The sequence below is a fragment of the Salvia hispanica genome, chromosome 3 (assembly GCF_029641045.1).
Source record: "Salvia hispanica isolate PSC_SH4W2 chromosome 3, Shi_PSC_v1, whole genome shotgun sequence".
NCBI classification, from domain to species: domain Eukaryota; kingdom Viridiplantae; phylum Streptophyta; class Magnoliopsida; order Lamiales; family Lamiaceae; genus Salvia; species Salvia hispanica.
In genome coordinates, this window is record NC_142694.1 from 29,401,203 (window position 1) to 29,416,363 (window position 15,161).

Here is a 15,161-nt window from a genome sequence, read left to right on the forward strand (position 1 = left end):
AACTCTTATTTAGCATGTCACTTGGTTGGTCTGTCATCGCAAAAATGAGAGTTTAGCATTCCTCGTAATGTAGTGGTATTGCCTTTATAATTGAGTTATTTTTCTTTTTTGTTTTTTAAAATACAATCCTTTAAATTAGCTTACTTCAGTTTCTTCTATACTTCATATTTATTTTATTTACTCTCCTAATTTATTCTTTTCTTTATATACTTTATTTTTCCTCTACTTAAGTTATGTTATTTTCTTAAAATTAGTAATGAAAAGAAACACATTAATTATCTTGGGATGGATGAAACATTTTCTTTGTTTAATTGATTAACGATGATGATTAATAAAAAGACAAAACTATAATTATGTGTACTCTGTACTAATACTATAAGGCCATCCAATACGTATCATACATTGACTATTGGTTATGTTAGTTTTTCATACTTTACTACACATATAAATAACAATTAAGCCACAAAACTTATACCTATGTGATTCGATGATACTCCTGAAAATTAGTACTCCACTGCTTTTCTGAATATTAAAAATGGTCTCTCTATTCACTCATGAAAATAAGAAAATAAAAGACTATCTCCAAAAATAAAAATTATAGCAAGTATGGAGTATTTATTACGGTTTTTATTTTTTCACAAACTATTTTTTTGAATAAAGGATGCGAAGTACTATAGTAAGTGGAGTATAAAGGATTAACCCAAAAGGAATACAATTCAACTACCTTAGAAGGAATCTAGTACTATAATTTATTGGTTAGTGCGTATCACAAAGATTTTAGTATTTCAAAATATATTTATTCTAAATTCATTGTATATAGAGCTTAGCATAACTTGATATGCATTGCAAAACACTACATGCATTTTTAATATTGGAAAAAGACAAATTTCTTATTTCATACATAAGCTATCACTTAAAATAACGACTTTATGCATCTTGTTTGTTTGAATAATGTGACAATATAATATACACTACTATTTATATTAAGAAAGCTATACAAATTTTATGAGTTTAGACTTAATTTTAATTAATTTCATTTATTTCTATATTTTATTTTACAAACTTAGCAGTATTATTTAATTAATTGCAGACTAACTTAAATATATTAAATAAATACTTTAATTGTGTAAATATAGGATGAAAATTGAAAAGATTATATTTGTGTTATGATTTAACTTGTAAATTAATTCAGAGAAGATGGATTACAAAAATAAATAAAATTACAAGATTTTGATCCAAATAGAAGCCACCATTTACAATTTCAATTTTGATTGAAATAGAAGGCAAAATATAAATTTAATTAGGCTCCGGTCTAAAATGCTCTTTGAGAAGAGAGTAGTATAGACTATAGAGAGATTCCCAACTTGGGCCATGATTACCGAGCCACTCACCATAGCAAAGCACATCACAGTTGGCTTGGTGCCCAGCAGCAACTGAAGCACAGGATTTAATTACACCCTCATCTTCGCCCACAAAATTTCCTTTAAACCCTAAATCTCTGCCTCCCTTCTATTAACTCATTGCCGCATCGATTCACCGGAGAATTCTCGATTCATCCAGATATATTGAGCATTTATTGGTTGGAATTCGGATTGCAGTATGTCGGATAAGCATGTGATTAAGCGCGCCAAGTATAAATCTTCCACCAAGGACCCCGGCGTTCCTGGCGTCCTCAAACTGGTTGTTAATTTATGCCCTACCACTTTGCATTATGTTATGTGTGTTTCTTTCTCTATTACTGGATAAACTTATTTGCTGTATTGTTTTTGTGATTGTTCTGTTACTGTTTAAGTGGAATCAAATTGGTAGGAGTATTATTCCTGAAGGATTTGCGCGGTGCTGAAGGAATCTTCGATTAACTCATTATTTGGTGGTTTTCTGTTTCTCAGAGCATAGAAAGATTCATCTTCATGCCAAATGATCAAAATTCGGGAGTCAAGCTAAATGTGGAGTTTAAAATAGTTAAAGGTGCTCCTATCTACTTTTTCAACCTCGAAAGGATTAAGAAATTGATTTTTATTTCACCAAATTTGTAACTGTAATTAATATTGACTCAGTTTGCTTATAATCATCCCATGTTAGTCACACTTGTGTATCCAAAAACATTGCATTAAGGATCTGAAGTCCATGAACATAAATCCTTGCTGGTTGTTTGGATGGGGATAATCATCAACCAAAACCAATCTAAAAGATTTTACATTTTGTCTACGTATTAAATGCAGTGTCGCAGACAACATATTTGTACTTATCCTTGTTAATTTCAGGTCACAAATTCACCAAGGAGGGTTCCAAACAGGCCCTGCTTAATCTTACACAGGAACAGGTCCGTGGTCTTAATAGTTTGCAACTCTCACAACTTCAGTTTTTCTTGAGGTGTTGTATGTTGTCTTATTCCCCAATGCAAGTAACTTATATATATGTGTTATTCCAGGGGGGGAATTACATTTTCGAATTTGATACTTTTGCCGAGCGTGATGTTTGCCGGGAATTTGTTGGTGAGTCACAATTACAAATTGTTATGCTCCATATATCAATACACATACATCATTACATCTTGAGGTTGTCTGGTAGAATCGTAATGGGCTGGATTTACCATCTTATGCAACAGCCATGTTGTTTTCTTTTGTTTCCCCTAATTATGTTCCACATTCCACTAGTTTTGGTTAGAAAAGAGAAAATATGTTTTTCTTTTTGCCATTTTGGCTGACAGGCCCTCCACATACCTAATAAGAAAAGCTTTCTCGTTGTGTTGTTGTGTTAACATGCCGTATAAAGTTGCTATGATCTATGAGGAATGTCTTTGGTTATAGCTGGAATCTGAATTCTGAAATAAAAAATGTGAAATAATTTGAAAAGGAGATGTTCACATGTTTGATTAATATAGAAAGACTAAAGTTCAAAATTGGTCCCGTACATTTGCCCAAAAAACTTTTTGGTTCTACACAACCAATTTTTGCTTTAGTCTAATAGAAATGTGAACTTATGTTAAAACGCTAGTATGCGTGAAACAGCTAATAATGTGATTGACAGTTAGAGTTGTTACTCTCAAAATTCATACAAGTTACTATACCTAACAGTGAAGTTATACGATATATGTACAGCCAGGGCTATTGCATTCTATACTGAAGGTGGGAAAGCAGGACCGGAAAGAGCTACTCCTCCAGTAACCAACGAGCAACTTAGTAGCATAGAAACAGAGCGCAGAATCAAGCTACTGCAGGAAAATAGGTAAACTGTTTGCTACTCCATTTCTAAGTAAAATCTCCCATCCACGTATTAAATTCTTTGTTATTACAGAATTATCTATGATTTGAAAAGGAAAAAAGCATTCGTTTTCCTAAATTGTATATATGAATTGGGTTTCTTCCCATGCATTAACCACGAAGGTGAAAATTAATGCAAATTCTAGTAGGGATAGTGAGCCTACTGGTAGAAACTAGAAAACCCAAGATTCTTCTCCTAAATAATCGGATAATGCTCACTCCAAGGTTTGGAAGTCCATTATTTTGAGTGACTGATATATTATACTCCCCCCGTCCCAACTAAGTGAGGCATTTCTATTTTGGCACAAGAATTTAGGTAGTGGTGTGTGATGATTTTAGTTGTAATATTAAAGTAGGAGAAAGAATCAAGTACTCCTCTGTCCTAAGGTAGTTGGGGCATTTCTTTTGGGCATGGGATTTTAGATATTGACGTGTTAAAAAAAGTAAGAGAGCGAATAAAGTAAGACAGAGGAAGAGAGAGTAAAGCATGAGAGAGGATAAAGTTTTTGCCAAAAATGAAAATGATTCAACTACCTTGGGACAACCCAAAAAGGACTGCGACTCAACTACCTTGGGATGGAGGGATCAGGAAACAGAAAGAGAGAGTAGACTAGAATAAAGTAACTGAGAAAGTAGGAGAGATAAGAGGATAAAGTAAGAAATAGAATGAAGTTAATTATTGCTAAAAAAGGAAATGCCTCATGTGACATCCCAAAAAGGAATACGCCTCACTTAGGCTGGGACGGAGGGAGTATTTGTCTTTATCTTATGCCCCACACATGTTACTGGATAAGATGAAATGATCTTCTGTGAGCCTGTGATGTTAGATGCAAGCCTAACTAAGAATATAAAATTGTCTCCTACTTGTACTTGTCTTAGATATCAGATTATCTTTGACTTAGAGATTTAAGTGTCATCTCATCTAGTACTCAAGAGCCCATTGAACCCAATAAGTAACTTAAATAGACATCAGCGTTATCATAGTGCATCCTGGGTTTCTTTAACAGGCTGCAAATTTTTTGGTTACTTTTTATTGAGCAGTACATTCCTAGAATCATTTGGTTCTGAGTAGGTCGTCCTCGTAGTTTTAGTTGCTTCTATTATATTAAAGCTATTTAACTGTACATTTACGAAGTGCTCTAAGATGCACTGATAAAAATATCACTGTGGTGTGGTGCTATATTTAATGATTGGACATGTAATTGCTACAAAGCTACTCTTCCAAGCCTCCAGCACTGCATTTTATTTGTCTCCACTCCAGCCATTATGTTTGTCTCTTTCTCAGTATGCTCGCATTATGTGTATTGATGGTTGATTTTTTTGTAAATGGAACACAGAAAGATATACCCAATCACATTTGCTCGTGAATTAACTTTTGTCAAACTTTCTTGTCATTGTCTAGATTTTAACGTCAGTATGCAGATAGGAAGAATCTACATTTGAAAGTTTAGTAAAATGCAACTAATAGTTCTTCCTTTATTTACATAGTATCTTTGTTATTCTAGCATGAATCCAAGCTCCAGTTTGAGCCTGAGCCTAAATCGCTCTCTGAGTGAAATTTCAGTATGTTATTTTTAATTTTGCTTATAGTTAATGTACTAAATAGGTGTAATTGGCAGTGAGTTACAGACACTGCACAAGCAATTTGTATTTGGAGGTATACTGACAGATGATGAATTTTGGGCAACAAGGAAGGTTAGTTATTGGAATTTTATGTTAATGCCAGACTATTTTGTACTCCAAACATTCCTAATACTATATGTTACCTACGAAGTATTGGGCGAATTTGAAATGCGTGTGCGATATGAATATTATACGGGGGTGTAGACACGCCGATTTTCAAAAAATGAAGTACATTTTTGATTATTTAATATTTATTAATATATACTCCATTTTATATAGATAAAAATCTACAATTTATTAAGTAAATATGCAAATACCTCATAATCCATGATAAAACTACATAGCAATATTAGTACTCCATAGAGCAATGTTTTAATCCATTAATAAACATAAAACACACCAACTAAAGTCTAAAACATGTACCAGTTCAGTCCTGCACTCCCAAGAAACCCAATGGAGAAACTGAACCAATAGAACTTGTGGACAGTGCGCTTCCAGTAAACAGTCATGCAGAGATGAAAGCAAATGGGGGCAGCCCTGTGGACTAAGGCCATAATTTCAGATGAAACAAAGGCAAGAGAAAAATAGAACACAGAAGCAGTAGCTGCCGGCGGCGGCGATCCTGGTGATGGAGGTCGGACACCAACAGAGTGGGTTGTGTGTGAATGGAAAGGGGAGGCAGAGGAGGCTGCTCTTTTTCTCTACAATTAGGGATTGGAATAGTTTTTTTGGTCAAACTTAAAATGACCACATATTGAAACATTTTTTGTTCTAAACACATAAGTAATAAAAATAGGAAAAAAAATATCCCTGGGGAGATCTCCGAAACGAGTACATTAACCAGGGAGGCGTCCCCGTGCTTAATAGTATGTTATATTAATTTTTAAAGCATTAAATTGTAAACTGTTCATTTTCTCAATGCACCTTTGATGAAAAAGCCATGCACATTATATGTGTTTTGGCCGAATACGAGTAATATGTAATAGCTATATTTCATTAATGAAGTGCAGAAATTGCTAGACCAGAATGATAGCAGAAGGCCAAAGCAGCGCCTAGCATTAAAGAATGAAATGTGGAGCTTAAAACCATTATCCGATGGCCAGGTAAAAATAATCATCCTTTGAGAGATCCAGTTTGAAAGTACAAATGTATATGTATGGTTGAGCATGCAGCTTTATGCTTGTCTTGGTGTGAGCACTGACTCTTAATTGCTACATTCTTGTTATGTTGTAGCAGAAATAAATTTTCTTAGTCCAAAATGTTGCTATCTTGATTTGGTTGTATTAGAGAGAGATTGTTGTTTGGTATGACTTCTGTTATAGTGGATAGTTATGAGCTTTTCTGAAGTCCATTAAAATTCTAGTCAAATGGAGTTGCTTTTGGGCCTCTTATGGTACACCTTCCTACTTGATAACTCATTTGTTTGTCATTCATTCTGATTGGAAAAAAGAGAATTCCCTATATCACATGTCTAGTATGGTAGTTTTTGCAAGCTAATGGTTGATGTGCTGGCCCTAGAGGCTAGAGCATATGCTCTATTGATTTTTATATTTATGCTTTTACAAATATAATACACTTTTTAATCAATACTCCCTAAGTCCTGGTTGAAGTGTCTCCCATTTCTTTTCGAGTTGTCCCATTCCATTTTAGGAAACATAAGGGCTTTTCATTGAGTAATTAATTGTGTAATTGGATTTGGACTTTTCTTTCTTTCTCTCTAAAAAGTAAAAAGGTAGACAAGACATAACTTATTATGAATATCAATTATTCTTTATTTTAACTTTTTTTTTGTAGATATGATGATTATTTAAATTTAAAAGACAATAGCTGATGCTCTCCTAAACAAACAGATGACTTACAGCATGGTTCTGGAAGTACAAGTGTAAAAGAGTAGCTGACCCTAACAAAGAAGAAAAAAAGAAATAACGATGTGTATGCACTGCCGTCAATTAAAGAAAGCTAAAAAGAAAATAAAATTATAGAGTAGGATGACATTTTTCCTTTTGGAGGAGGGAAGTGGAATCTTGAGTTTATTGGATTTTTGAGTGTGCATATTTCATGTATATGTCTTCAGAAAAATCATAGACACTTGAATTCCATGTTGAGCTCCCTTTCCTGTGGTGGTTCGCTAATATGTTTTTAAAATGATGATAAACAATGACTTTTTGGTAGTTTTGGGGGTAACAATGCCTGGTTCATCCTAACACAGATCCTGCTCTCTTTATAGCTGTACAGAATTATTAAATGTAAGGGGGGAGGAGGAGGGGGGGGTGGATCTATAATTAAGTTGATGTTCTTTGTACCTCGAATTGGGAATCGTCATATAGCTTGATTCCATTGCATAAGCTGAAACCTGCCTTATTATAAATTTTGACACGGTCCCTATGGTCTATGGTTATTTATTGTATTAACATTGGGCCTCCCATTCCCGTCACTTTTGTTGTATTTCAGTCAAACAGAGTGACATTTAACTTGACGCCAGAACTCATTCATCAGGTATACTTTCTTCTCCCTCACATTTGTTTTCTCTCATCAGTGTGTTTCTTTTCTGTAGACCTGTGTAAGAGCCACGATAGCTTTTGTTATTAGATATATAAGTCAATTTGACTACCAATTTAAGCACTGCTACGTTACCTGTTTTATATTCATGGAGGTAAACGATATCTTAGACAGTTGAGCATTACATATGACGAAGCAACTAGGACTTGTTCGTTTTTATATCCAAAAGCATCTCCTCAGTTTTGTGCCTTTCGGCCCACTAGTTTTTCTTTTCAACACCTATATCATCAATCCTCAATCCTGTATCATCACTTCAATTGATCCACCACTTACATATCATTTCTTTGTTCCTAACCACTAATTCAAAGTGGGCCCCAAATAAAATATATAAAAAACAACCAAATGCATTCTCATTTCCACACCTTGAAGTTCCAGACTACCGATTGTTTATCAAATTATTTTTTCATTTGTATAGAAGAATCAATAAATCTTCATAACCTCAATGGAAATGTACTTTGTACTCTGATAGCACAACCTAGCAAACCCATAAACTTCTGAATTTATCTTTCCCCATAAACCCTCAATTGTTTTTCCAATTCTCTACATGCCAGCAATATCATCAAGTGACACGCTCTAACCCATTGTATGCATTTTATTTTACATATTTAGTCCGTAAGTAAGCACTAAGCACTCTCTTTCTATAGCTAGGTGCTAGGCCTCCCCAAGCCTATTCTTTCTTGAGATTTTTGTTTGTTATTTTTTTTGATTACTTAGACCATTATAGGGTAAGTTTGAAACTTTTAGAGAAGTATGTGAGACTAGTTGTCTATTCATGCATGGCTAGAGTGTATAAATTGAGAAATTCTCGTTGTCTAATATGCAAGTCTTTGTCTTATGAATGCTTATAGAATGTTTCATTCACAAATCTTGCTAAGTGGGTCCCTGAAACCCCTTTTACATATTGTTTTAAACTTTTACACAGATATTTGCTGAAAAACCAGCTGTTCGCCAAGCATACTTGAAGTTTGTTCCGCACAAGGTAGGAAGAATGCCAAAAAATTCTATTCCTTTTTCAAAAGTTTATGACTGGTTAATATTTTCTTAAACTCCTACACTGTAAATCTGCAATATAATGTTTATTTTGGAGTCTTAGACGACGGAACCCAATGATGAATTTAACCGCCAGGATATCATAGGAATAATATTTAAATAAATCATGCAATTTTAATGTAATTGTCTATCTAGAACTCATATAGGACAGAAGCGAATATTAAATTAAAAGACCCCTACCTAGTATGCCCATAGAGTTTGATTAGTTTACCTATTGTGCAAAATCTTCGATTTGATTTTTGTTGTAGAATGTCGCTCCAACAATAATTCAACATTGAACAATCTAGCTTATTCTATCATATAACTCAAATAACCTAGCTTATTCTATCATAAATGAATACCACTACCCAACACACCAAGGTTTATGGTTGCGAAAAATCTGCACTTTCTAGTAGTACATTAAAGCAGTGCATAAAATCAACCACATATACTTAATGTTTCCACGTAAGTTGAGAACAACAATCTCTGAGACCTCATTCTTCACTAACACCGCAATAGAACTTATCTCACTATGAATTCCATTTCAATGCAATAGCTGCACTAATATCACCTGTTAGCTAAGATAAACGAAATATCAGACTGATACCTCAACCTTACACAGTAGGCTATCCATATCTATTTGGGTTGTGAACTTTCTTATTCTACAAGGATCTGACTTAATGATCTTATGTTAGTTTGGATCCACCACACGTCCTACAATGTAGAAGATGGACTTTTTTGCAACTAATATAATCAACAGAATATAAAAGGCCAGCCAATTAAATAACTTCATTCTCATAAATAAAGGAATAAACTAAACAACTCTAAAACATGCTTTTAGATACCAACCCTAGCACTGGACTCATCATGTTAATTGGGAATCTCATTATTTAATACTCCCTCTGTTTCCTAAAAATAGAAATTCTTTCCTTTTTAGTCTGTTTCCTAAAAATAGAAACTCTCCATTTTAGGAAATGGACCCCACAATCCACTAACACTAATTCCACTACTTTTTCTCTTTCTCTCTCTTACTTTACCCATTTTTTCTTTTCCTCTCTCTCACTTTACCAATTTTGCATTAAAACCTGTGCCATTTCCAAAGTTCGTAATTTTAGTAAACCCGGGGGAGTATCCTAGAATAAAATATAGTGGGTCTTTCTAAGAACTTGTTTTTATATGTTTTCCTTCATAGTTCATACCAGCCTGTTTCCTAGTGTTAAATTATAATTCTAGTCTGGAGGATTGGGCTTGCCTGCCAAGGATGAGTTCAGAAATTATATCTTCAAATGTTTAACCTTCTGTCCAATAAATAAGTTGTAATCGGAGTAGGCAGTTGCTGCCACTTAAAATCCTGATAATCTAGCCACTTCAGTATTCAGTAATAATGTAATATGCTTGTACATAATTCTGCCACAATGACATAACTGGTAAGTACTAAGGATGTATTCTTGTATTCTCAGTTGAGCAAAACCGAGTTCTGGACCAAATATTCAAGAGCACAATTTCTTCACAGTACGAGAAATGTAGTTGCAGCTGCAGCAGAGGGTGATGAAGATGAGGAGCTTGCTGTTTTCTTGAAGAGAGATGATATGCTGGCAAATGAAGCTCGGAGAAAGGTAAGTTCACCTGAAGTTTGTTTTTTCACCTTCAGTTGGCATTTTTTTTAGCTGGAAATGCCTTTTTCTTCTGAGATTTCTTTTTCATCTGATTGCACTTATTTTTTTACCAGATTAGGCGTGTTGATCCAACTGTGGACATTGAAGCTGATGAGGGTGATGATTACACACATCTCCCGGTAAATTGATCAACAATTATATTTTTCAGGCACTTTACTGGACTATGGTTCTATATGGGTTTTTATCTGTCTGCTCATATCTTGGTGTATAGTTTTTCCTGATATTGAGTCCAAGAACAAATGTTGTTGAACAACTTAAATGCCCATTTTTGTTGACAGTGTTCTGTGGTATATAACTACTTGATATGCATGCTATCTCATTTTATATAGCATATGCTATGTTTTTAATTGTAGGATCATGGGTTAGTTCGCGATGAGACCAAAGATGTATTGGACCCTCGGTATGAGCCATACCGGCGATCTTTCTCGCAAGATTTGAATCAGCATTCTGCAGTTGTTCTTCAAGGAAGAGTTGTGGGTAAGTCATCCTAACAGGTTAACTCTTGCTGATTTCATTTGGCTCTGTCTTTGTTTTGTCTGCATTCATATCATCCAAAGTTATGATTTGCACAAATCTGTCTTATCTTAGCAAATGAGTACACTTAATGAATGTCTTTGTTTCAGTTTCGAGATAATTATATGATAGCTTTACTTTTTCTTTCTGTGACATTAACATGAGAATAGATGCTGAGCTGACTGATCCAAGAGATGTTGCTGAAGCCCTTACCAGGAAAAAGCAGGGTAGGTACTCTTTCAACTTTGTTGGCCATTCTTATGGATACAAGCACTGCTCAGTTTCATGATCTTATAATGAGTTGGCATATTAATATTGAGTATATATTTGCAGCTGAACTGTCTGAGGACAAATTAAATACAAATTTTGAGAAAGAACTATCCAACAGGATTTCTCGAAGTGCAGAGCTTGAAGATCTTCAGGGCCCTCGAGATCCTGCTGTTGCACCCCTCAGTATCAAGGTTTGGCTGTCATTTAAGTAATAAACTGCATTAGTCCCCAAGAGCATTAAGTTTTGAATGCTATTACTCTTTTGACAGGATCCGAGGGACTACTTTGATTCTCAGCAGGCCAATGCACTAAAAGCGTTGGGAGATACAGGTTCAGCTGCAAAACCCTTGATATCCAGTGCGAGTGCACGGCAAGCTTATGACTCATTAAGGAATGTCATAATTGATATTAATGAAATGGGGTTAACTGAGCCGATAATGAATCAGGAGGTTGCACTAAAGGTATATATCCTCCACGGGTGGCTTTGCATCTCTAATTTCTTGTAATAAGTTGATCGTGGTGCATGAGAGGCTTCATATTATCAGTTCTCGAAACATAAAAGTTAACAAAGTTTTACTGAAAGCAGGTCCTCAGTGGGTTGACCCAGAGTATCTCTAGCACCAAGTTCCATCTTGGAAACAGTTCTAACGACAGTATCCTCGATATGTTACCAAAAGTTACTAAGGAAGAACTCTTGCATGTAAGCTTTGCCCAATAGTTGGCCTTCACTAGTCAGAACTCAGAAACATTATCCAAGTTATGGAATCCATAATGGTATGCAATAAAGTAACTGCTCTTTTGCAGCACTGGACTTCGGTGCAGGAACTCTTGAAACACTTTTGGTCATCATACCCTCTTACAACCAAGTACCTTTATAACAAGGTAAGATGTAGTTTTTTGTCTGGCTCTGGGACATCAATCAAAGGTTATAATTATCTGGTCAGTTAAAGGAATGCCTAGTTCCAGTTATTGATATCCCAGTAATTGATGTTACCATGTTTAGATGCTGTATATTCTCCTGAAGAAACTTTGTATATTTCCCTGAAGTGTTCTAAGGTTGATAAAAATTCTGTTAAGGCCATGTATTTGATACACATCATTAAATTCAAAATTCTCATAAAGTAAGAGGCAGGAAGAAATTAAGAAAACAAAGTACTTCATTATTAACTGCCAATCATCATTGTCCCTTGTAAAAGTGATTATCCCTTACAATCATACTCCACATTACTCAACTGTATAGCTAAGCCTTACTTACCAATATGCAGAAGACAGGGTACTAAAAATGCACAAATAACGTGGCTAATCCCTTGTTTCTAAAGTATTTGGGGTTTCCAACGTTACGTAGCACTTAACCTTTACTACTTTGCTCCACAAAATGTCATCCTTAAGGGCTGGACAAGGGGCTTGCAATTTGTAAAGAATGTTTGTATTTTGAGTAGTTAATGCCGGAGAACTGAGAGTACTGTTTTTATTAAATTGTCCATTCTCAGTTAGTACCATTCTTCATGAAATAGAAATTCAATATAATTAATTGATTGTAAGACATTGAATATCAGTAGAATTGTTCCTACAGGAAGTTAGTAGTTGATATGGTGGGGCATAATACATTGAAGCCACTCATACACTTAAACTGTATCCTAACTTGTTGTTCATCACCAGGTCACCAGATTGAAAGACGCAATGTCCCAAGTATATCCAAAGTTGCAGGTACGTTACTTATCGATGCTCTTCAGTTATGGCCTCCTTTGCTTGGACAAATATCTTACCATGTTCCATCATGTTTTAGGAGATCAAGGAATCTGTACAATCTGATTTCAGGCATCAGGTGTCACTTCTTGTTCACCCAATGCTTCAGGTTAGCACTAGCTTGCATGTAGTCGTAGAAACGTTGCATTTTGCATGTTTCAAAATTTAAGATCAGGTAAAATAGAGATAACCTTGTTGTAGGCTCTGGATGCGGCGTTTGCACACTACGATGCAGATGTTCAGAGGAGGTCTGCCAAGAGCGGAGAGAAACGCAATGGGTTTACGTAGAAGTGTGATTTCACCCTTTTCTTCAGTTGCCATTGTTTTGCAAATTTGGTCGTCTTTTTCTTGAAAGAAATGTCATTCATATTTTTCCGTGTTGCCAAGGTTGCTGAATGCGTCATATATTAAAACTATATCAACTGATTTTTCAGTCTTTATAGTACTATATTTATATATGAGTATCAAGTTTTGGTAGAAGATCTAAAGGGTTTGTACCACTGAAAAGACGTACCTTCATGATGGACGTTCTTGTCTTTACCACCATCTGTTGTGAAAAAACATACTAGTACTATAAACTTCTAGTGTGTATCCCAATTTTTCCCGAGTATTCTCGCAAAATCATGTAATCCCATGTGGAATGTTTAGTAGTAGTAACAATTTTAAATGATGCCGATGTGACATGACAAAATTAGTGTTGAAATGATAAGTAAATGCATCAAAATATGATTAATTAGATGGATTTTATACATGCAATTTATTTTTTATTAAATTAGTTTTGGACGAAACGATCTGGTTTTGGTAGAGTTAGACCAAGATTACATTGTTTTGGTATTTCGGCCTGCCAGCGTTGGATTCAATTTGCACTGATTTTTTGGCAAGCAGTTTTCAAGTCAATTCCAAAATTCTTCATGTTTATTCTTTCCATTTTATTATTATTATTGCTCCTGATCCATTAACTATGCACCGGTACCGATTTTAGAGAGTTGAAGCAATGGCTATATTTATCTTCGTCCTATTATTTTTATTGTACTTTAAAAGATGGAGTGGTTGGATGTTTGGCTTTTTTTACTGCTTTTTTCAAATAATCAGTCCTAACTTGAAGTTTCGAATACAGGCAATTTTGAATTGAATGAAGTGAAGATAACATTCATTATGACAATAGCCACTTGAAAAAGTACAAGAATCCTTGAGAAAAGAAAAGCACTTAATAAACTAAAAAAGAATGAAATCCAAAGTACTAATAGGGCGGCGGAGCAAAACCGATGAAGGGACGGCCGCAGGCGGCGGAGGGATCACATACACTTATGGTATCCTTAAACTTGTGAAATCCATGCTTGAAAACTCCAAATCCAAAGAGCAGACCGACGGCGATCACCACCAATATGACGCACATGCACAAACAGCAAATTCTTGTCCCACAACACATCTTGATGCAATGATATATGAATATGGAATCAAGTTTATATACTCCACATAATTAGTGATGAGAGAGATGAAGTGTTGTTGAGTGATTGAGGAGTAAGAGCAACAGCAAGAGAGGAGGAGTGGTTAATTTAGTGATATAAGAGAGATAGAATCTCTCTCTCACGTTCTTCAAAGCGGTTACTCCACGCATTGTTTCTGTTAATCGAGGTTAAGTCGAGGTGACAGTGACATTTCATTTGGTGGATGCTTTTTTGGTACCAAGCTCTCCCACAAATGCTTGTTTCATCTTTAAGCTACCTTCTCCACCTTACACATAATTTCTCTAGCTCGTCTTAGCTTTTTATTTATGTTTTTCAATACTTATATATTGAACAAAAATATACTCCTATGTGATTAATTTGAGGTACAGGGCCATGACTTTCTCTAGAAGAAAATACATAATTTATGTACAAAATGGATTCTTATGACTTCTAACAAAGTATAAATTGTTGTCTATTTTTTATTTACGAATTGGGGAAACATCACATTTTATGGTTTTTAAGTTTAGAATGATTTGATATTTTCAGAATACTTTTTAAGGATATATTTGCTCTTTGTAGATAATAATAATAATGTACTAGTCTTAGTGAAAGGATTCATGAGCATGAATCTGAGTCAAAAAAGTCTTAGGGAAATGAAGTTTTTATATTTCCAAAATTCTTTATTTTAATGACAAGTTGTAGATGTGTGGTGTCAATTCAGAGAAAAAGGCTAAGTGAATGGTTCAACAACTTTTGCTTTCGAATAATCTTCATTTTAATACTCCCTTTCGTTAGTGAATAATAGGTTCAATTTAACTTCACATAAGTTTTAAAAAATTGTATACAAAATGAATGAAAAAAGATAATAGAAGTCTTTTTTTTTTATATTTTATAGTAAAATATAAATAAAATAAAGTTAATTAAATGTAGATTCTGTTACCAAAAATCGCAAACAAAGCAAATGATACATTTATTATGGACGAAAAAAATTAACAAATAGAGCAATTATTGATCAGCGAATGGAGTATCCTTTA

The 15,161-nt window shown here is 34.5% G+C and overlaps 2 protein-coding genes across 2 annotated transcripts; one reads left to right on the plus strand and one right to left on the minus strand.

The window, feature by feature from the left end:
- The first annotated feature begins 1,332 nt into the window (after positions 1-1,332).
- Positions 1,333-13,349, plus strand: LOC125214748 (general transcription and DNA repair factor IIH subunit TFB1-1-like). The gene is made up of 20 exons (XM_048115884.2): positions 1,333-1,680; positions 1,890-1,968; positions 2,265-2,323; positions 2,432-2,495; positions 3,102-3,228; positions 4,883-4,958; positions 5,897-5,989; positions 7,338-7,382; positions 8,368-8,424; positions 9,935-10,090; positions 10,204-10,269; positions 10,504-10,627; positions 10,834-10,890; positions 10,997-11,124; positions 11,203-11,394; positions 11,520-11,633; positions 11,738-11,815; positions 12,593-12,640; positions 12,720-12,788; positions 12,881-13,349. Exons 1-20 carry the CDS (start codon positions 1,600-1,602, stop codon positions 12,965-12,967), a joined length of 1,800 nt encoding a protein of 599 aa, XP_047971841.1. The 5' UTR covers positions 1,333-1,599; the 3' UTR covers positions 12,968-13,349.
- Positions 13,350-13,807: 458 nt separating this feature from the next.
- Positions 13,808-14,273, minus strand: LOC125216713 (uncharacterized). Its single transcript, XM_048118475.2, has one exon. The coding sequence runs from the start codon at positions 14,106-14,108 to the stop codon at positions 13,920-13,922; it is 189 nt and encodes a 62-aa protein (XP_047974432.1). The 5' UTR covers positions 14,109-14,273; the 3' UTR covers positions 13,808-13,919.
- Between the last annotated feature and the right edge of the window lie 888 nt (positions 14,274-15,161).

Bases quoted from the DNA above. Each gene is read 5' to 3' on its own strand.
- LOC125214748 (XM_048115884.2), top strand. From the start codon at position 1,600: ATGTCGGATAAGCATGTGATTAAGCGCGCCAAGTATAAATCTTCCACC. The intron at 1,681-1,889 runs GTTGTTAATTTA...TCTGTTTCTCAG, and splicing joins TTCCTGGCGTCCTCAAACTG to AGCATAGAAAGATTCATCTT. The intron at 10,091-10,203 runs GTAAGTTCACCT...TTTTTTTACCAG, and splicing joins CAAATGAAGCTCGGAGAAAG to ATTAGGCGTGTTGATCCAAC.
- LOC125216713 (XM_048118475.2), bottom strand. From the start codon at position 14,108: ATGTGTTGTGGGACAAGAATTTGCTGTTTGTGCATGTGCGTCATATTG.